Below are 20,045 nucleotides of genomic sequence, written 5' to 3' on the forward strand. Positions count from 1 at the left end.
GTCTTGATTTTCTGTTCCCTCCACACCATTTTCCAATACCGACCCCGGGCGCCATGAGAGCGATGGCAGCAGCCGGGAGCTCCCCCTGCCATTTCAAGGCAGTCACCAGCCGGCTTGAGGCCCCCTCACCCTTCTCAGATGTCAGCATCTGGGCCAACGTCCCAGCGCGTGTGTGAAGCCAGGAGCCATTTGGAGAGAGGACTCCAGGTCCTGCAGAACTCGTGTGACTGACCCACACAAAGCGCCGGACAGCCTCGAATGTCAGGCCCTACTGACCACGGCTGCCTCGTCACCAAGCACCCTCCCCGCTTCTGTCGTCCCGACCCGAGAACTGCAAGGATGGAGTCTCAGGTGGCCTCAGGCACCGGTGGTCTGAGCATAGTGGGACCTCTCTTTCAGCTGACAAGTAGACCGTGCCCTGTAACCGCTTTGCTTCTGACTGAAATACTCAGCCTCTGTATGCTAAAGTGGCAGGATGTTCTTGCTCGACTCCTGAGGTGATGTCTAAAGAGGGAAAAACAGATCAAATACTGAAACCACAAAGAAATCTCTGAGTACACAGTCCCCAACCAATAACGTTCTTTACTTCTCTCTTGAAATAAGCTGAAATGGGTAACTGGCCAACGGGGGACCTGTGGATCAGTGTCTCTGGTTCACAAGAGAGCAAAGGAGGGCGAACTTGCTCTGAGAAATGGAGGGAGATGATCAAACCCTCCAAGGAGGGCTTCTCACGTCAGTGAATTGCTGATTAGGATGGAAGCAAAGCTCAGGAAAAACGTGGACTCCCCCAAGCGCACCGTTCCTTCTAACACCTCCTCAATTGGCTCCGGGGGTACAATGTCCCTCTCAACATTAGTAGGTCCTGCGTGATTGCAAGTGTTATGATTACAACACTGAACATAATAGAAACTATTTGTTTTAAATCTTCTTGGGGCTTCAGGAGGCATTTGGGGTGTATATATAAACGTGCAGTTGTATGTACAGTTCTTGTAGATGAGTAGTTCGCGCAAGTTCAAACCTAAAAGAGAAGTAGAGATGAAAATCATTGATTTCACATTTTCTGCTTGCCAATATCACAGCACATTCCCTGTCCCTGCTCCATGCCCACATTCGACAGCCCGCGTGTTACTACGTTGCCAGAATTCTGGACTGAGAAGGAACATCCGGGTGTGCTACAGGCTCTGCTTACCCCACGAACAACTTCTCCTGGCCGTGGCTGTCTATCTGCACTGCCCCTCACTTCTGCCTCTGCCCTCCCTAAATAGCATTATGGCACCTCATCATGTCGCTCTGCAAGTGAAATGTCCTACTCACTCTTCGTCATAGGAATTCCAGGGCTCTAGAAAGAAAATGGAGACCAGGAAACACGTATTGCTCGTGTCCCAAAGATCACACGGACCCTCAAGCGGAGTGGCCCTGTTAGTGTGGCCTCCAGCTGGTCTTCTGCAGTTGGCATGGCCCCTTTAGTTGGCATGGCTCCTGCCTGGGCCGCACAGCCTGGCATTCCCAGCTCCTGGCCCAACATATAAACACTGATACGCCCTTGATGCCAACCTGCGCCCCAGCGCTGACTCGATGCACCATCCGAAGGAGGGTCCCACAGCTCCTGGGATCACCGTCGCTGGTGGGCTCGCCCAATGGCCTGGGCCAACCAGTGCTGCCTGACCAAGGCTCCATCTGAGGCCTCCTTCAAGAATGCCTGGGTTAAATTCCTCAGCCCTCATTCGCCGGTTCTGTTCCCCTTGTAGCCTCACAGTGTTTACACAAATACTTGCTCCTGGAACTTGCCACGATCCGTTTATCCCTTCATGCCTCTGGGGTGGCCTCCTGACTAACACCAGGAGGCACAAATGGCTAAACTCCAGTCACCTGGTTTTATTTTCTATGTAAAGAGTTTATGGAACTCCAACATGCTGCAGAAAACTGCATGATCTTAAGTCGACAGCTTAACGGATTTTCACAGAGTACACACGACTATGGAACCAGCGTCCGGCTCAAGCAACAGAGCTGGATGAGAGCCCCCGAAGTCCTCACTCTGCTCCTCTGTTCGGGCATATGAGCAGCCACGGCCCAAGCTACAAAGTGTCTGGATTTCTAAGCCTATCCTTTGGTTTTGCCTGTTTTTGAAATTTACGAAAAGGAAATCCTACCCTGCCTGTTGTTGTGTCTGGCTTCTTTTGCCCACGTTGTGTTGGTGGCCTTCGTCCCTGCTGGGCGCCTCGTCACAGAACGTTCACTCTCTTAGCTGTGTGCTGTTCCATTGACGACTAGGCCGCAGTGTCTTGCGATGGACGCTGAGGTGCTTTCCGAGTGTTATCTGCCCCGAGTGGCGCTGCAGGGCCTAATCGCGACCTCGTCTGGAGGGGAGCCCGTGGAGGCTTTGTTAGGTGTGCACCTGGGGGCGGGAATGCTGAGGCTTTGAGATGCATACGCACGACTGCAGCAGACACCAAGAGTTTGCCAGAGTGCTTGGACCTATTTACACTCCAAAGGATCGTGTGCTCCTCACAGTCTTGCCAACACATAGCAGGTGGTGTTTGAATGCTCAGTCATTCCTTTTGGGTTTATTGTATGGTGGTTTCCGCCGTATTTCCACCAAGAATGATGATGTTGAGCAACTTTTCTTAGATTAACTACCCCTTGAGATGTCACTTTCTGGTCCATTGCTGTCAAGCTTTCTGCTCAAATTTCTCTTGGAGGACTGCATTTTCAATTATTCATTAGTAGGAGGCAGCTCGTTCTATCTTCTGAATGTGAGTCCTTTAGCACATGCGTCTTGAAGGCTTTCCCGACCTCAGTGGCTTGTATTTTTACTGTCTTATCACTGTCTTCTGAGGGGCAGTCGTCTGATAGTCAAGACACGGCGAATTTTTGTGTAATCCCATTTAACACCTTTTTCTTATGTGAGTACCACAATTGTGCTCTGTTTTTTAAAATTCTTAATTATCCCCAGGACATAAAGGTATTCTTCTAGGTTTCCCTTTAAAAGCAACTTTATTCTTTTGGTATTTACATTGAGATCTACAAACCACCTGAAACTGTTTCTTTCGGACACTGTAAATATTGTCTGTAACGTCTCATCTGTCCACCCCTCGTGACTGCAGCACAGCATCCTTTCCCACCAGGCTGCGGGTCAGCTTTGTCAGGAGGACGCACCTGGATAGATGTGGCTTCTGCGTTCTCTTCTCTCCTCTTTTGGTCTATGTTTCAATCCTGACACCAATACCACGCTGTTTAATTAGTGAAATGATGTATATAATCTTGACGGTGAAGAGTGCAAGTCCTCCAGCTTCTTTCTTCCACACGATGGCCTTCGCTGGGGGCCAGCCCCGTGGCCCAGTGCTTAAGTTCGCGTGCTCTGCTTTGGTGGCCTGGGGTTTCGCGGGTTCGGATCCTGGACATGGACAAGGTACCGCTCATCAGGCCATGCTGAGGCAGTGTCCCACATGGCACAACCAGAGGCGCCCACAACGAGAATACACAGCCAAGAACTGGGGCGCGGGGGGGAGGGGTGGTTAGGGGAGAAGAAAAAAACATCAAAAAAGAAGACTGGCAACAGTTTTTAGCTCTGATGCCGATCCTTAAAAGAAAAGATTTCCTTGGCTGTTCCTGGCCCTTTCTATCTCCAGAAACATTTGAACATTTGGCATCTACTGGTCCCAGAGACACACACACACACACACGCACACACGCACGCAGAGGAACCTGCTGGGACTCCGAGTGGAATTTCACAGAGTTTGTGGATGCATTGTGGAGAGCAGCCATCTTGGCTCTATTGGGTCTCACGACCCATAATCTCGGGGCATCCTTCTAGCGGCTTCGGTCTTTAACTTCAACAGTGGTGACGCAGTTTCAGGGTGGCGATCTTGCACAAATCGAATTGGGTTTCTTCCTAGGCATCGATACTGTGGTGCTTTTTAAAGCGGCATGGTCTTTCGTATACCTCATATTCAATTTGTTGTTGGTGTATAAAAAGACAATTGATCTTTTAAGTTGAGTTGTGAGTCCGGACCTCGTATGCAGGGCCCTTGCTAAGATCACTCGTCGTTTCGAAAGTTGTCTTGGTGAACAGCGGCCATTCACTTCCCGTCTCTCCACCCCCATGTATTCTGTCTCCTCCTGTGGCCTAGCTGAGCCAACCGAGGACTCTGATGCACGGGGAGCGGGAGGGGCGAGAGCGGCCCTCCTGCCCCACTTTCTCCTCAAGGGAAAGTCTCCCTACGTTCTCATCGAATTCTCACAGTTTCCTGGAGATAAAATTTCCTTTCTGCTTCCATTTCTTCAGTTTTCTTTTTAACTGGGAAAGAGTGTTGGATTTTTTATCAAAAAGTTTTCAGCATCTACGATCGTGATTATGTGACGCTTCCCATTCTTTGTTAAAACGGTGAATTGAACTAGGGAGCCTCAAGCTGTACCCACAGCGCAATTCTGTGACTAACCCATGAGGTAGGGGTTATGATGTGTGTGAGTGAGCGAACTTCTTCGTTTAAAATAGTCTCAGGTTTGCAGAAACGTTGCAAAGATAGTACAAAGAGCTCCTACGTACCTCACGCCCAGTCCCCTCGTCTCTCACTCCTTACACCACTATGGCACATTCGTCCCAAATAACGAAGGAATATGGATACAACCTTCTTCACTCAGCTCCACACTTTATTCAGATTCCATTCATTTTCCTTAATGTTCTTTCCTGTCCCAGGATCCCATCCAGGAGACTGCGTTGCCTCGGGTGTGGGCTGGCTTACATGTACGAGGACTTTCTCGGTTAAGATTTGGTTGGCATTTTTGCATCTCTAGCCATAAGGGAGGCTCGTCGGTGATTTCCCATTCTTCCAGTGTCTGTGCTGGGCTTTGGTGTTAGGGTTAAGCTGTCGTCGTGGAGGGGCTGGGCAGCGACTCCTTCTTGTTTATTATCTGGAAGAGTTTGCATAGGGTTGGGGTGATTTCTCCCCTAAAACTAGTGAGCCGTTGGCCGGGGGCAGCCTCTGGGTGGGTAGGTTTTTCAGAAAGGATTCGGGACACTTCAGCTTTACAATCTCATTGTGGGTCAGATAGGGTTAAGTTGTGTTTTCAAGCTTTTGTTCACTTCCTCGGGAATGTCAGGTTTCTCATGGGAACACTGTTCATAACAGCCTCGTCTTTTCTTTATAGGGTCTGTAGGGTCTGACTGATGCCTCTCTTTTCGCTTCTGATATCAGAAACGTGACTTTTATTTCTCTGTCTTTCATTTCTCTTACTGTTTTCCCAATACTACGAATCCTTCCAAAGAACCGCCTATTGGCTTTGTGGATTTTACCTGTGTGGGGTTTTTTCCCATTGTGAATGTTTCTACTCTCCTCCTCATAGTCCCTTCCTCGTGTCTTTGGGTGGATTCTCCGTGTGTTTTCTATCTTCTTGAACGGAAGCTTAGCTCTTTTTCACCCTTTCTTCTCTCCTACTAGATGCCAGCAATGCTATAGATTTTGCTCTAAGCACTCCTTTAGCTGCTTCCCACTCAGTTTTGACATGTCACATCTCCATAATCATTCAGACCTTAATAGTTCCTAATTTCTGTTGTGGCCTCTCTTTTGTGTAATTGGTTATTGACAGATGCATAATTACTAAGCTGTTGGGGGTTCTCTAGTTCACTGCTGAGTAACAGTTTCTAGCTTCACTGCACTGCATTAGAGAAGGAACTCTAAATAAATTGCATCATCTGACATTTGTTGATGCTTGCGTTACACCATGGCATGAACTCAATTTCATAAATATCATACGCCACCTTGTAAAAAGAGTGTGCATTTAATCCTCTCTGGCTGTGCTGTCATATGTGGTGATCACTCCTTGTTTATAACGGCGGTGTTCACATCTCCTATAGCAGAGGTTGGCAAACAAGAGCCCACGGGACAAATCCAGTCCACGAACCGTACTTACAAGTACAGCTTTGTTGGAACATAGCAACGATCACGTGTTACTTCTCCTCGATGACTGCTTCACCCCCACAAAGGCAGTGTCGAGTCGTTGTGACAGTAACTAGATGACCCTTCACCATCCGGTCCTTTACAGAAGAAGTTCCTCGACCCCTGGTCTACGGCCGTAATAAGTCTCGCCTCCCCGCTCTAGCCTCCAGAAGCTACGGAGAGCTGTGTTAACGACAACTACACTCTTGTGCATTTGCCTGCGGTTCCTCAGTTCTATCCAAGTTTTTCTGTATGTATTTTCTATTTCTTTTTTTTTTTTTGAGGATGATTAGCCCTGAGCTAACATCTGCTGCCAATCCTCCTTTTTGCTGAGGAAGCCCGGCCCTGAGCTCACAGCCATGCCTGTCTTCCTCTACTCTATGTGTGGGACGCCGACCACAGCATGGTGTGCCAAGCGGTGACATGTCCGCACCCAAGATCCAAACAGGCGAGCCCCGGGCCGCCGAGAAGCTGAACGTGTGCACTTAACCGCTGTGCCGCCGGGCTGGCCCCTCTGTATGTTTCTTCATCCCGTGTTATTGGGCACGTCCGAATTTAGATCGCGCTCACTTCCTGGTAGACTTATCCCGTCATCTCCATAAAACGTGGCTCTTCACACAGTAATGCTCTTGTCTTAATGTTTACTTTGCCTCAGTGTGTGTAAGAGCCTCCTTGAGGCAGTAGTTAAATTGTGTAGCATTTTCTCTATTTATATTCAAACTTCTTGTGTTCTTCTTTTAAAGCACGTCTCTAACAAACAGAACATACGACTCTTCGCTCACTCTCAACGTCTTAGGCTCCTAACTATAACCATTTTGTAGGCACGTAATTGATGGCATGCTACTTTTTAAATTTCTTCTCCGTCAAACATTTCACTTTCAGATGACTGTATATTCAAATGCAGTTGCAGGAAGTGCAGAAAGGTCCCGTGTGTCCCTTACTCAGTTGCTTCCAGAGGTAACATCCTGCCCAGCTGCAGCCCAATGTCACAATTAGCTAGGGTACCGGCATTCAAAAGAACGAGGGCAGAGAACGGTTTCATCGCCCCCATTGTCCCTTCCACGGGACCCACTAACCTCTTGTCCGCACAAAGCCCCAAACCTTGACCCCCACAAAACTAACTTGGTGTCCATCCTTCTGAGTTTGTCATTCCTAGAACGCCACAGAAATGGGGCTACATGCCATGGAACCTACGCAGATTGTCTTTTCGGCTCAGCATAATTCCCTGGCTCGTCATTCAAGCTGGTTCGCCTATCCACACTTGGCTCTCTCTCCCTGCTGAGTAACGTCGCACGCTGAGGAGGGCCCGTGGTTTGTTTACCCTTTACTAAGTGAGGGACATCCCGGCTGCTTGCAGGTTCGGAGTATCACAAATGAAGCTTCTGTCAACACCCACGTGAGTGTTTCTGTGTGGATGTAAGTTGGCACTTCTCTGGGGAAGACACCCAGAAGTGCAATTTGGGGAACGTGCGGTCGTTGTAGGCTTACCTTTGAAGGAAACTGCCACTCTCTTCTCCACGGTGCCTGCACCATTCTCACTGTCACTGTCAAAGCAGGAACAACCTGGCTGCTTTACATCCTGGCCAGCATTTGGTTCGGGCACCACTGATTATTTTGGCCACTCTGATGAGTGATCTCTAACTGTGTTTTTAACTTGCCTTTGCCCTAGTGGGTAAAGATGTTGAAGTCTATTCGTGTGCTTAATTACTCTGTGCGAAGCCACTCGGTGGTAGGTCTCTTCATGTCTTTGTCCATTTTATGATGAGATCGGCTGCGTTTTTACTGTTGGCTTTTGAAAGTTCTGTGTGTGCTCAAGATACGACTCCCTTGTGGGACATGTGGTCTGCACGAACTGTCCCCCACGCTGCAGCTCATGTCTTCATCCTCTGAACAGGGGCTTTCACACAGAAACGTATTCTAACTGCTGGAGGTCCAGTGTGACCAATTTACTTTTCATTGGTCGTGCTTTGGCATCAAGGCCGACAACTCTTTGCTTGCCGTAAATGCCAAAGACTTTCTCCCATGCGTTCTCCTTTTGTAAAAGCTTGAGTTTTACCTTTTACATTTAAGCCCATGATCCATTTCAGCTGACCTGTGTCGAAGGCTTGAGGTTTCGGTCAAGGTTCACTTTTGCCTGTGGATGTTGAAGAGGCTACCCCTTCTCATTGATTGCTTTGGCATCTCTGTCAAAACTCATTTGGCCATATTTGTGTGGGGTTATTTCTCGGTTCTGTATTCTGTCCCACAGACTATGTGTCTGTCCGTCCGCCAATACGTCAATGATTCTTGGTGTCAGTGGAAGCTGTCTCTGACATTCCAAATGTCTCCATGGAGGTTTTCTGTTTACCACCCTGCACAGCCCCAGAAAGCAGCAAATACCCTGAAGGGGAAATTATCTGATCACGCCAGCACTCCCAAATCTCTGCCAAGTGCTCTCCTAAATGCTCTGTCCCAGAATCCATCAGGGTCATTCAGGAAAACCGAACCTCTGAGCTCTATGGGGGGGTAAGTTATTCAATGCAGGTGTTCTGACTTCCCTGCGTGTGGGAGGGGCTGAGAAAGGGAAGTGTATGGTGTGGGGGCTGACGGTCACAGACAGCCCAGCCAGGGCCACCTGAAGCCGAGGCAGGGCAGAAGAACGCCGCAGAAAGATATCGAAAGCCGTGCGCCTCTGTCCTCTGTTCTGGCCCCCGCGGGAAGCCTTACACAGATGTTTGCAGTGCTGCGGCAGAGCAGCTGTCGCTTATGCAGGCAGCGCCAAAGCACCGGCGGGAGCCTCAGGAACCGCCTTCGGACGAAAGGCCCAGCAGTGGGGATGATGGGATGGACATGGAGCAGGGTAAGAGCGAGGACAGGCTGGGGTCCCCTGGCGTCCACCACTGGGTACCACCACCAGGACCTTCCAGAGTAACCATCTCTGCTTCACCTCTGCCTTGTAAATCTCACACAAGTTCTCCCTGGGCCTCGTATAACCCAAGCCATACAGGGCTGAAGCTTTTGGGAACAGCTCCCAGGACCCCTCCGGAGCCGTAATCCCAGCATGACGACACACGACTCACCCTCGGGTCTCAGACATGCTGCTGCGCAGCCCTGACAGCTGGCTTTTCTGTTTGAATGCAAGTGCCTGGCTTTGTGTCAGCTTTGCAAGTGTCAGCTTTGATTGCGGAGGCCCCCACTTCAAAGGGGCATCCACGGCTGAGGCAGCTATCCCCAAGAAGAAGGTGAAAGCCACAGGACTCCGTAAGAGCCAGCCCCCACCCCAGGCTCCACTGTGTCACAGATCCTGGTTGGTTTCTAGAACTGACTTTCGGGGCCTCTTCTGTTTTCTCTTCCTGAACTCTAAATGCCCACTCTTATGTTTTAGATTCACCAACAAAGAGAGAACCTGCAAAACCCTCGGCCCCCCTCTCGACCCCAATAAAAGCAGCATCCCAGACCCACGCTTGCTCACTCTCTCTCCCCACGACGTCGCTGTGTGGCCCCAGGCGGGCTGTGTACTTTCCAGGTGTTGTAGGTAATAAACCTTTATTTCCTCAAAGTTTCCCAGTGGCTACTGCTGAAGGGCATCTCGCAGTCATGAGAAGAACCACAGGGGCCGGGTCAGCCAGAAGACTGGATACTGGTCGGCAGAGAGCCCCACCAGACAGGTGCCCACTGCAGGAGCAAAGCACAGTTTCTCAGCTCCCGCCTGTGTCCCAAGTCGGCAGATGCCCGCAGGGTGACGGCAGCTGGTCCGATGAAGAGATGGAATCAGGGGGCTGGTTTGTGGGGTGCTTTGGACACAAAATTGAGTGTGAAGACGCAACGAGAGTCACCGTCCCTGGGAGAACAGGAGCCAGTGGGCCTGCGCAGGGCCCCAGACAAGCCTCCAGCGCCCCGCCAGGCCATGCCCAGGCTGCGGCCTCCCAGCTTAATCAAACGTGTCCCGGCCTGGCCGTACGGGTTCCAGAGGCCTGGACCCTCGGGAGAGGGACGCCTTTCTCAGAGAATGAGAGCATCTTGGAAGACCAGGCTCTGCCCTGACCCCACACTTGGCCTTGGCATCAGTGTGGAGTAGGCATTGCTCCAAGGAGTGCAGGGTGCCTCCACTTGTTGGGCCTGCTTAGCTGGAAGCCCTCCCCAGATGGCCAGAATCAAACGTGCAACGAGGAATAGCCCAGGCAGCACTGGGCATCTACACACGTGACCAGGGACCACGAGGGCTGGAGGCCTGGGGGCGGCAATCCTCCCAGCCCCTGGAGGCCTCGCAGGAGATGCGGCTCTCCCGGACGGGGCACGCAGCCCTTTCCTGGGGCCGAGCCTAGCACCTGGGAACATGTCTCAGGATGGGAAAAAGAGCGGGCCAGGGGCCAAGGGCTGGTGCCGAGGAAAAACAGATTGGCCCTGCCCCCTGAAACTGCTCAGGTGGGGTCACTAATTCACCAGGTGTGAGACAGAGAAACAGGTACTTACGAATAGAGACCGTCAGACAGCGCCTGACGTGATAGGGACATGTTCTGACGTTTGCACAAACGAAGGTGTTGATGGCCCAACAGTCATGGCATCTCAGACTATAGGTCCCTGCGTGCAAGGAGAGCAGCATCAACATCCTGCTGCAACTTGCCTTTTCCTTCCTGTTCGGGGCCCACCGCCCCCTCCACCAGCAGCTGGCCCTTCCTGCGGCCTCACAGCACTTCCAGAGGCCTGCACAGACCAGCCGCCTCGGTGGGCTCTGAGTCTGGGCAGGACTGGCTCCCTGGGTGGAAGCCGGGTACACCCAGGACCTTTACCTGTCCCCAGAGACACACCGTAGGGAACGCCCCCGGACGGCCAGATGAGGGGAGCCCACGCTCTGTACAGCGGGTCCACGAGCCTTAGGAAGGCCTGACCATCGTGAGAGGCCAGCGCCGTCCCAGATTTCCCTGGACTCGGCCACATCTGCCTGTCCCAGATGCGCAAGGGACGCAGCTAGAGACCCCTCCTCAGGTCTGCGGGTCACTGCTGTTTGGGGAAAGCCCTGATCCCTCTGACCCGCTCACGGACCTGACCTCGCTCATGGACGCTCTCCAAATCCACCCTGGGCCTACCAACCCCACTGACAAAGGAGACCTCAGCTGGACCAGGTGATGAAATTTCCACTCACGCACTTCCAGCGACCCAGATGACCCCGGGAATTCTCAGCCCCTCCAGGCCGTCACAGGGCCTGATACTTACAACCGCTTCCAGTTGCATTCATATCAACCACTGGCAACACCACGGCCAGGAGCAAGGCATAGGCGAGCATCATTTCCTGCAGGAGCTGACCCTGCAGGTGAGGAGACCCAGGGTGCACATCAGCAAGGGCATGGCTCCCAGCATCCACCAGCAGTGACTCTGGCTACAGGAACTGGGGGGCTGGGCCTTTCCCGCACACGAAGCTTTTGCCATGCTCACGCCTTCATCGTAGACAGAGCCATCCTCCCTGCTCTCCAGAAGGCAGAGCGCAGCCGAATCAGCCACGTCCTGGGCCCACCTCCACGTGGAGCACACGAGGTCCCCGCGCCCCCAAGTGCTTCTCCTTATCGACTGGGTGACTCCTGACCTCAGGGACAACTTGTGAAAAGTGCTTGAACACACTGTCCGTTGAGGTATTTCCTGCTCGAACAAGCACCTTGACAAGTGTGTGTGGGGGGGTGTGACTCAAATAGGGGAGCTAATGCAGAAGATGCCAGAAGCCTGACTTGCAAGCGGTCCCCAGTGTGACTAGGAAAGTATGCCCCCGTGGAATGCTGTCTTCCCCAGCCTGGGTATCATGCAGCCCTGAATTAATGGCAGGGGAGAGTGTGTGGCACGTCAACCCTGAGTCCAGGTGTCAGAAGCACTGTGCGCAAGGGAATGCCCCCTCCCCCCCTCCCCTCCTCTCCCCAGCACGAGGCAGTCTCTGCACCGGACACATCTTCTTGCAGGGACCCATCTGCACCCTCACTGCTGCAGAAGCCTGTGGTCCTTCCGGAAACTGCCTGCCCTGGCCCCAAGCTGCCCGGCTCCCTGGGCACCCCATCTCCCTGTTCGGGAGTAGGATCACCCCTCAGTGCCAAGCCTCTCTGAGGGGAGGGGCCTCCCCTGCTGGCTGCCCGTCACCCCGAGGAGACCCACCCAGGTGGTGGCAGCCCCTGACTCTCACCCTCAGCGGATGGGCTGAGGGGCTCAACTATGCGGGCACCTGAAGCCACGGGACCTGCGCAGAAGGGCGCGGTGGGGGGGGGGGGGGTCCTGTGTGGGGGCGGGAGTGCCTGGGACGGTGAAGGGGCGCCGCCTGGGGCGGGAGGGCGCGGGACGGGCAGGGGACTATGTCGTCCGCCTGTACCCACGTCTGGACGTCGGGGCGGCACCACTCGACCGCACCCTCCCCGGGCACCCGGGATGGTCGCCGCCATAACGCGCCGCCACCGACCTGGACTGAGGTTCGACCCTCAGCGCGGCCCACGCCCGCCCGTGAGGCGCCCCGTCCTTGTGGAACCTTCCGTGCCGCCCGCGCGTCTGACGGAAGCGCCCAGAACCCTCTGGAACCTTCTGAGTGCCTGACACACACCCCGCCCCGCTTCGGGAAGTGTCCAGAACCGTCTGGAACCTTCTGTACCACCCAGCGCCCTTAGAGAAGCACCCACAACCTTCCCGAACCTTCTCGCCCAGGCCTCTGACGGAAGCGCCTTTGGGGAGACGCAGCCCATCCGCAGGCCAAACGAACCTTCTAGAAGCAGCGAGAAGGCCCACGGGAGACAGCTGAGGACCCGCTCCTGCTGCGGGAACTGCGCTCAGGCCCTGAGCGTCCTCCTGGCGCTCACCCCTGCCTGAGCCCCACCCACCCGCGACGTTCAGCGCCGAAGGTTCCAGAGGGTTGGGGGGGGGGGGCGGTCACGGGCAGGCTCCGGAAGGTCTGGGCGCGGGGATGGCGGGCGGGCGCGGGCAGCTTGGACTTTGGTCCAGGTCAGCGTCCGCGGGTCCGGGGGGCGGCCCTCACACGGATGCCGGGCAGGGTCAGCCCAGCCGCCCTCGAGCAGGGGTCCTGGGGTCCCGTTGGTGCCACCCAGCCATCCGTGCGGCCGCGCCGCACTCCGCACCCCGCGCCCTCCCGCCCCCGCGCCGCGCCCCCTGCCTGCCCCGCGGCCTCCCGCGCCCGCGCTGCCCGCCCCCGGGCTCCCAGCACCCCCTCCCGCTCCCGCCTCTGCCGTCTGCGAGGCCTCCGGGCGGGCCCTTCGTTGGCCTGGAATCCGCTCTCGGGTCGTGGCGGTGGCGGTGGCGGTGCGCGCGGTCTCGGCCCTCCTGCGTCCCGCGTCCACTTGCAGAGCCTGCTTTTCCTGCCGCGTCGCTCGAGGCTCCTTCCGTCCCGGCTTGATCCTTACACTGCCCCAGATGTGTCGTTTTTCCCCTGGGAATGAGGAGGGGCATCTGTGATTTGGAAGGGTGCTCTTACTCTGCAAACGCCGAGATTTTCTGGGTTTCGCTCCGGGCCCATTTCTTGCCAGACGCCGCCGTGGCGGGAGGAGGCCCGCGGAGGGCGTCTGCGAAGGCGCTCGCGGCCCCGGTTCGCCCTCGCGCGGCGTCTCCGCGCGGCTCTGGCCCGGCCGTCCGCGCCGGCTCCCGCGGGCCCAGCTGCTCGCCCCGGGCCGTCTCGGCTCCTCGGCTTCGGCTCCGCTCGTCCTCACCTTGATTTCCAGGGCTGTGACAGGGCCGGAGCTCCCGCGTGGGGGCGGCCAGCCCCGAGCCGGCCCCCGGGGTCGCGGCAGACCGTCTTCGCTGGCCCTTGGCCGGGGACGTGTGCGCCCTTCGGCGGCGTCGGAGTCTGGGGGACGGTGTCGTCCTCGCGGCTGTTGTGTCGTCCAGTGTGTGTGCAGAGTGCAGCCGTCTCGGGATCGCTGCGGCCCGAAGGACCCGCCTTTCTCCCCTCTGCCGCTGGGCGGATGCTCGCGCGTTCACACCGGCGTCCGCGGCTGCACGGTGGCGCCTCGCGAGCGGCTCCCTGGGCGCCTTCTGCTGCGGACCCGCTGCGCTGAACTGTGCGGGGTGAGCGCTGATCCCCGCGGCGGCAGGGCAAGTCCGCCGTCTGCTGGGATCTCTGCAAGGACTGCGCTGTCCGTTGCCGGGTCCTCTCCTTCTGGGGCTCCAGGGACACAGATGCTCCATAGTCCGCTCTGCTCCTCAGTCCCCTCTCTCACTTCTGTTCGTTCTCCTCTTTCTCTTCCTCTGACTACCGGTTTGGATATTTTCTACAGACCTGTCTTCACGTTTCCTGTCGTTCCCTTTTGCTGAGCCTAGTTGGTGGTTAATTTCATCCAACGAGGGGGTGTTTTTGGTTTTCTTTTTAGGGAGGAAAATTCCCCCTGATTTAACATCCATTCCCAGTCCTTCTCTGTTTTGTTTTGTTTTGTTTCTTGCTTGAGGAAGATTAGCCCTGAGTTAACATCCGTGCCAGTCTTCCCCCCACTTTGCGTGTGGGACGCCTCCACAGCATGGCTGCTCAGTGGAGTCGGTCTGCACCCGGGGTCCGAACCCAAGAACCCAGGCTGCCGAAGCAGGGCAAGCAGAACTTTAACCACCGGCTGTCGGGCCTGGCCCCCCAATGAGTCTTTTACCTCCGGAGATCTTGTTTTTCTGTTCTTGAATGTCTCTTCGATGCTCTTGCTGGATGTTGTTTTCCTGTTGAACGTTTTCATCTTCTGAAAAGCCAATTATATCATCTCGTTCTCTTTAGTGTTCTGTTTAGAAGGATATACGGCACTTGCGTGCTGACGTCAACCTTTGGTGACTGGGGGTGGACTTCCCTTGTTTTATCAGCGTGCAGTCCCCTTGTCCTGCCTCAGAAGGGGCGGGGCCGAGGGTGTGTGGGGGGTGAGGCTGGCGGGCCACAGGAGCACAGAGCTGGGCTCAGCATCTCAGAGGGGCAGTGGCACTGAGGTGGGTCTGATGCCGGCCTCAGGCGGGCCAGGCGCTGCAGGGACACCCATGTCTTCCTGTGCACAGGGGTCAGAAAGCACCAGGAGGGATGACCTGGCCAAGACAGGGAGAGGGAGGGGAAGGTGAAGGGGGAAAGGGTGGACGTGGGCCCCATGGGGGCTCCTGAGAGAGCAGGAGGCCCAGCAGTGGTTGGGGGACCACTGGCGCAGCCTCAGGGAGAGGCAGCAGCAAAGGCTGCTGGAGAAGGTGTGCTGGGGAGGGGGAGTGAGTGAATGCACAGAGCTCTAGGGGATGGTGAGGTCCCTGGGGGCCGGGGGCCACGGGGGCGTGGTAGTGGTGACAGGCCACCCACACCAACAGGCCACACCTGGCTCCGGCCCACGGGTGAGGAGCAGAGCAGATGGGCCGCCCCCGGCATCCGGTGGGAAAGGGCTCTGAATGCTGGTGGGTGCACAGGCGCCGGGTGTAACCCTGCAGCCACACAGCTGAACGAGTGGCTCTGCTCCTCGTGTCCAGGGCCAGGCACCACTGGAAATGACCCTCCTCCTTGCTTTGCTCCTGGCCATGGGCCTGCCACAGGTGGAGACAAACGTCACCGGGTCTGGAAAACAAGGTAAGTCTGGGCCCCTCAGCCTCCGGGGCTGGGGGAAGGAGGCAGGCTGGAATGGCTGTGCGGACACAGGGCAGTGACCCAAGTCGGGACCTGGCAGTGAGCCCAGGTGGGTGTGGGCACAGGAATCAGGGAGCAGGGGTGCATCAGGAGGGCGACCCGCTGACCTGGACACCTAGTGGGGGAGCTTCGTGATGTGGGGCTCGCGCACCCTGGGCGGCAGGGGTGGCCAGAACCCTGGTTTATTCTCCAGCACCCTGCTCTCGCCTCAGTGGCCCTGCCTCCTTGGGAGACGTCAGGCTGGAAGGCAAGCCTGGCCTGGCCCTGGTTGGGGCTTCCAGGGCTGTCTCTGAGCAGGGGAAAAGCTGCTAGAGGGTGAGCAGTTTCTCCCCCAGAGTGAGTCCCGCCCCAGCACAGACCCAACAGTGGGCTACCACGCAGGGGTCAGGACACAGGGCCTGGGGGGCCGAGGAGGGTGGAGCCGGTGCTGGAGGAGGCTCGGTGGGCCAGGAAGGTGGGTGGGAAAGCGAGTGTGTGCACATCTGTGTGGGGGTGTCGTGTGTGGGTGTGTCTGTGCGAAGGTGTGGGCGTGCACGTCAGGGTGAGAGTGTCTGGCTGTAGTGGTGGGTGCCTGTGCGTGTCCGTGTCCGTGTCCATGTCCACGCCGCAATGTGTGTCTGGGCGTGGGAGCGTGACTGAGACACACGTGTCTTCCGTGGTGCAAATCAGTTTCCATTTACTAAGTTATCAAGTCCCCGTGAGGCTAGAGAGGCGTAAGCCTCAACGCAGCGCCCCACGCGTTTCCTGGAACGTGGAAGGCCCCGGAATGGTCCTGAACTGAAGCAGAACTCTCGGAACTCTCGAGGGCTGACAACGGCCCTGGGGTAAGGCTGGGCCTTCCACCCACTGCGGGACGGAGCTCATCGTGGGGCCGGAAGTTCTCGGGTGAATTACGGGTGGCAGAGCGCGGTCTCCACCACCCTTCTAAAGGACGCACACTCCTTTCAGAGCACATTGAAGCCCACACCCCGAAGTGTGGACAGCTCTTGGAAAAGCTATTCTCGGTGGGACGTTTGAAGTCACTGAAGCTTGGTTTTTCATTTAAAAATGAAGCTAAGTCTCGACTCATCTCTTCCACCCCCAGTATTTCGTCTTGACCAACTGCGATGCCTGCTGCCCTGGAGCTGCACCATTCCTGCCTGAGCTGGTCACCTCTGTCGCCTGCTTGCACTCCTGGCTTCTCAGGACTTTGCTCTTCAAAGTTAAACAACAGATCACTTTGATATTACTTATCCTCCTTCGAGGTAAACAGACCCTAATTCCTGAAAATAGCGTAGTGGTCTGCCTGTGGGACCCCGGAACGCTCCGAGATACTTACTCACAACAGCAAAAGAACAATACGTCTCTCTGTCGCTACAGTTCGTAGGACCAGCGCAGTTGAAATTATTCTCTCTCTCGCAAATGTGACATCTCAGTACGTCTGAAATGAGGAATGAAAAAGAAAGCGGGATGTTTGTGAAGTTCTCCAGTTCTAGCAGACACCCTCTCGCGCCTCCTCGGGAGCGCAAACCAGTGGGTGCCATCTTCCCCACACCCACGCCCACCGCGTCCCCTGAGTTCTTTCTCTTCTCTCCTGGGCCTCCCTCACCCACGCACAGGGTATGTCTCAGTCACGCTCCCACGCCCAGACACGCATTGCGGCGTGGACATGGACACGGACACGGACACGCACAGGCACCCACCACTACAGCCAGACACTCTCACCCTGACGTGCACGCCCACACCTTCGCACAGACACACCCACACACGACACCCCCACACAGATGTGCACACACTCGCTTTCCCACCCACCTTCCTGGCCCACCGAGCCTCCTCCAGCACCGGCTCCACCCTCCTCGGCCCCCCAGGCCCTGTGTCCTGACCCCTGCGTGGTAGCCCACTGTTGGGTCTGTGCTGGGGCGGGACTCACTCTGGGGGAGAAACTGCTCACCCTCTAGCAGCTTTTCCCCTGCTCAGAGACAGCCCTGGAAGCCCCAACCAGGGCCAGGCCAGGCTTGCCTTCCAGCCTGACGTCTCCCAAGGAGGCAGGGCCACTGAGGCGAGAGCAGGGTGCTGGAGAATAAACCAGGGTTCTGGCCACCCCTGCCGCCCAGGGTGCGCGAGCCCCACATCACGAAGCTCCCCCACTAGGTGTCCAGGTCAGCGGGTCGCCCTCCTGATGCACCCCTGCTCCCTGATTCCTGTGCCCACACCCACCTGGGCTCACTGCCAGGTCCCGACTTGGGTCACTGCCCTGTGTCCGCACAGCCATTCCAGCCTGCCTCCTTCCCCCAGCCCCGGAGGCTGAGGGGCCCAGACTTACCTTGTTTTCCAGACCCGGTGACGTTTGTCTCCACCTGTGGCAGGCCCATGGCCAGGAGCAAAGCAAGGAGGAGGGTCATTTCCAGTGGTGCCTGGCCCTGGACACGAGGAGCAGAGCCACTCGTTCAGCTGTGTGGCTGCAGGGTTACACCCGGCGCCTGTGCACCCACCAGCATTCAGAGCCCTTTCCCACCGGATGCCGGGGGCGGCCCATCTGCTCTGCTCCTCACCCGTGGGCCGGAGCCAGGTGTGGCCTGTTGGTGTGGGTGGCCTGTCACCACTACCACGCCCCCGTGGTCCCCGGCCCCCAGGGACCTCACCATCCCCTAGAGCTCTGTGCATTCACTCACTCCCCCTCCCCAGCACACCTTCTCCAGCAGCCTTTGCTGCTGCCTCTCCCTGAGGCTGCGCCAGTGGTCCCCCAACCACTGCTGGGCCTCCTGCTCTCTCAGGAGCCCCCATGGGGCCCACGTCCACCCTTTCCCCCTTCACCTTCCCCTCCCTCTCCCTGTCTTGGCCAGGTCATCCCTCCTGGTGCTTTCTGACCCCTGTGCACAGGAAGACATGGGTGTCCCTGCAGCGCCTGGCCCGCCTGAGGCCGGCATCAGACCCACCTCAGTGCCACTGCCCCTCTGAGATGCTGAGCCCAGCTCTGTGCTCCTGTGGCCCGCCAGCCTCACCCCCCACACACCCTCGGCCCCGCCCCTTCTGAGGCAGGACAAGGGGACTGCACGCTGATAAAACAAGGGAAGTCCACCCCCAGTCACCAAAGGTTGACGTCAGCACGCAAGTGCCGTATATCCTTCTAAACAGAACACTAAAGAGAACGAGATGATATAATTGGCTTTTCAGAAGATGAAAACGTTCAACAGGAAAACAACATCCAGCAAGAGCATCGAAGAGACATTCAAGAACAGAAAAACAAGATCTCCGGAGGTAAAAGACTCATTGGGGGGCCAGGCCCGACAGCCGGTGGTTAAAGTTCTGCTTGCCCTGCTTCGGCAGCCTGGGTTCTTGGGTTCGGACCCCGGGTGCAGACCGACTCCACTGAGCAGCCATGCTGTGGAGGCGTCCCACACGCAAAGTGGGGGGAAGACTGGCACGGATGTTAACTCAGGGCTAATCTTCCTCAAGCAAGAAACAAAACAAAACAAAACAGAGAAGGACTGGGAATGGATGTTAAATCAGGGGGAATTTTCCTCCCTAAAAAGAAAACCAAAAACACCCCCTCGTTGGATGAAATTAACCACCAACTAGGCTCAGCAAAAGGGAACGACAGGAAACGTGAAGACAGGTCTGTAGAAAATATCCAAACCGGTAGTCAGAGGAAGAGAAAGAGGAGAACGAACAGAAGTGAGAGAGGGGACTGAGGAGCAGAGCGGACTATGGAGCATCTGTGTCCCTGGAGCCCCAGAAGGAGAGGACCCGGCAACGGACAGCGCAGTCCTTGCAGAGATCCCAGCAGACGGCGGACTTGCCCTGCCGCCGCGGGGATCAGCGCTCACCCCGCACAGTTCAGCGCAGCGGGTCCGCAGCAGAAGGCGCCCAGGGAGCCGCTCGCGAGGCGCCACCGTGCAGCCGCGGACGCCGGTGTGAACGCGCGAGCATCCGCCCAGCGGCAGAGGGGAGAAAGGCGGGTCCTTCGGGCCGCAGCGATCCCGAGACGGCTGCACTCTGCACACACACTGGACGACACAACAGCCGCGAGGACGACACCGTCCCCCAGACTCCGACGCCGCCGAAGGGCGCACACGTCCCCGGCCAAGGGCCAGCGAAGACGGTCTGCCGCGACCCCGGGGGCCGGCTCGGGGCTGGCCGCCCCCACGCGGGAGCTCCGGCCCTGTCACAGCCCTGGAAATCAAGGTGAGGACGAGCGGAGCCGAAGCCGAGGAGCCGAGACGGCCCGGGGCGAGCAGCTGGGCCCGCGGGAGCCGGCGCGGACGGCCGGGCCAGAGCCGCGCGGAGACGCCGCGCGAGGGCGAACCGGGGCCGCGAGCGCCTTCGCAGACGCCCTCCGCGGGCCTCCTCCCGCCACGGCGGCGTCTGGCAAGAAATGGGCCCGGAGCGAAACCCAGAAAATCTCGGCGTTTGCAGAGTAAGAGCACCCTTCCAAATCACAGATGCCCCTCCTCATTCCCAGGGGAAAAACGACACATCTGGGGCAGTGTAAGGATCAAGCCGGGACGGAAGGAGCCTCGAGCGACGCGGCAGGAAAAGCAGGCTCT

The 20,045-nt window shown here is 56.7% G+C and overlaps 1 protein-coding gene across 3 annotated transcripts; it reads right to left on the bottom strand.

Annotated features, from left to right (window-relative positions):
- Positions 1–547: 547 nt before the first annotated feature.
- Positions 548–12,855, bottom strand: LOC139073298 (glycosyl-phosphatidylinositol-anchored molecule-like protein). Of its 3 annotated transcripts, none has more exons than XM_070631199.1 (4): positions 12,349–12,543; positions 11,130–11,220; positions 10,389–10,496; positions 548–1,018 (listed from the first exon to the last, which is right to left on the bottom strand). In XM_070631199.1, exons 2-4 carry the CDS (start codon positions 11,200–11,202, stop codon positions 729–731), a joined length of 471 nt encoding a protein of 156 aa, XP_070487300.1. In that variant the 5' UTR covers positions 11,203–11,220; positions 12,349–12,543; the 3' UTR covers positions 548–728. The 3 variants fall into 3 exon arrangements, with proteins under 3 accessions (XP_070487300.1, XP_070487298.1, XP_070487299.1); XM_070631197.1 differs by lacking the exon at positions 12,349–12,543 and adding an exon at positions 12,643–12,855 and having other exon boundaries at positions 550–1,018; XM_070631198.1 differs by lacking the exon at positions 12,349–12,543 and adding an exon at positions 12,576–12,686 and having other exon boundaries at positions 550–1,018.
- Between the last annotated feature and the right edge of the window lie 7,190 nt (positions 12,856–20,045).

This window comes from Equus przewalskii, chromosome 8 (genome assembly GCF_037783145.1).
Source record: "Equus przewalskii isolate Varuska chromosome 8, EquPr2, whole genome shotgun sequence".
NCBI classification, from domain to species: domain Eukaryota; kingdom Metazoa; phylum Chordata; class Mammalia; order Perissodactyla; family Equidae; genus Equus; species Equus przewalskii.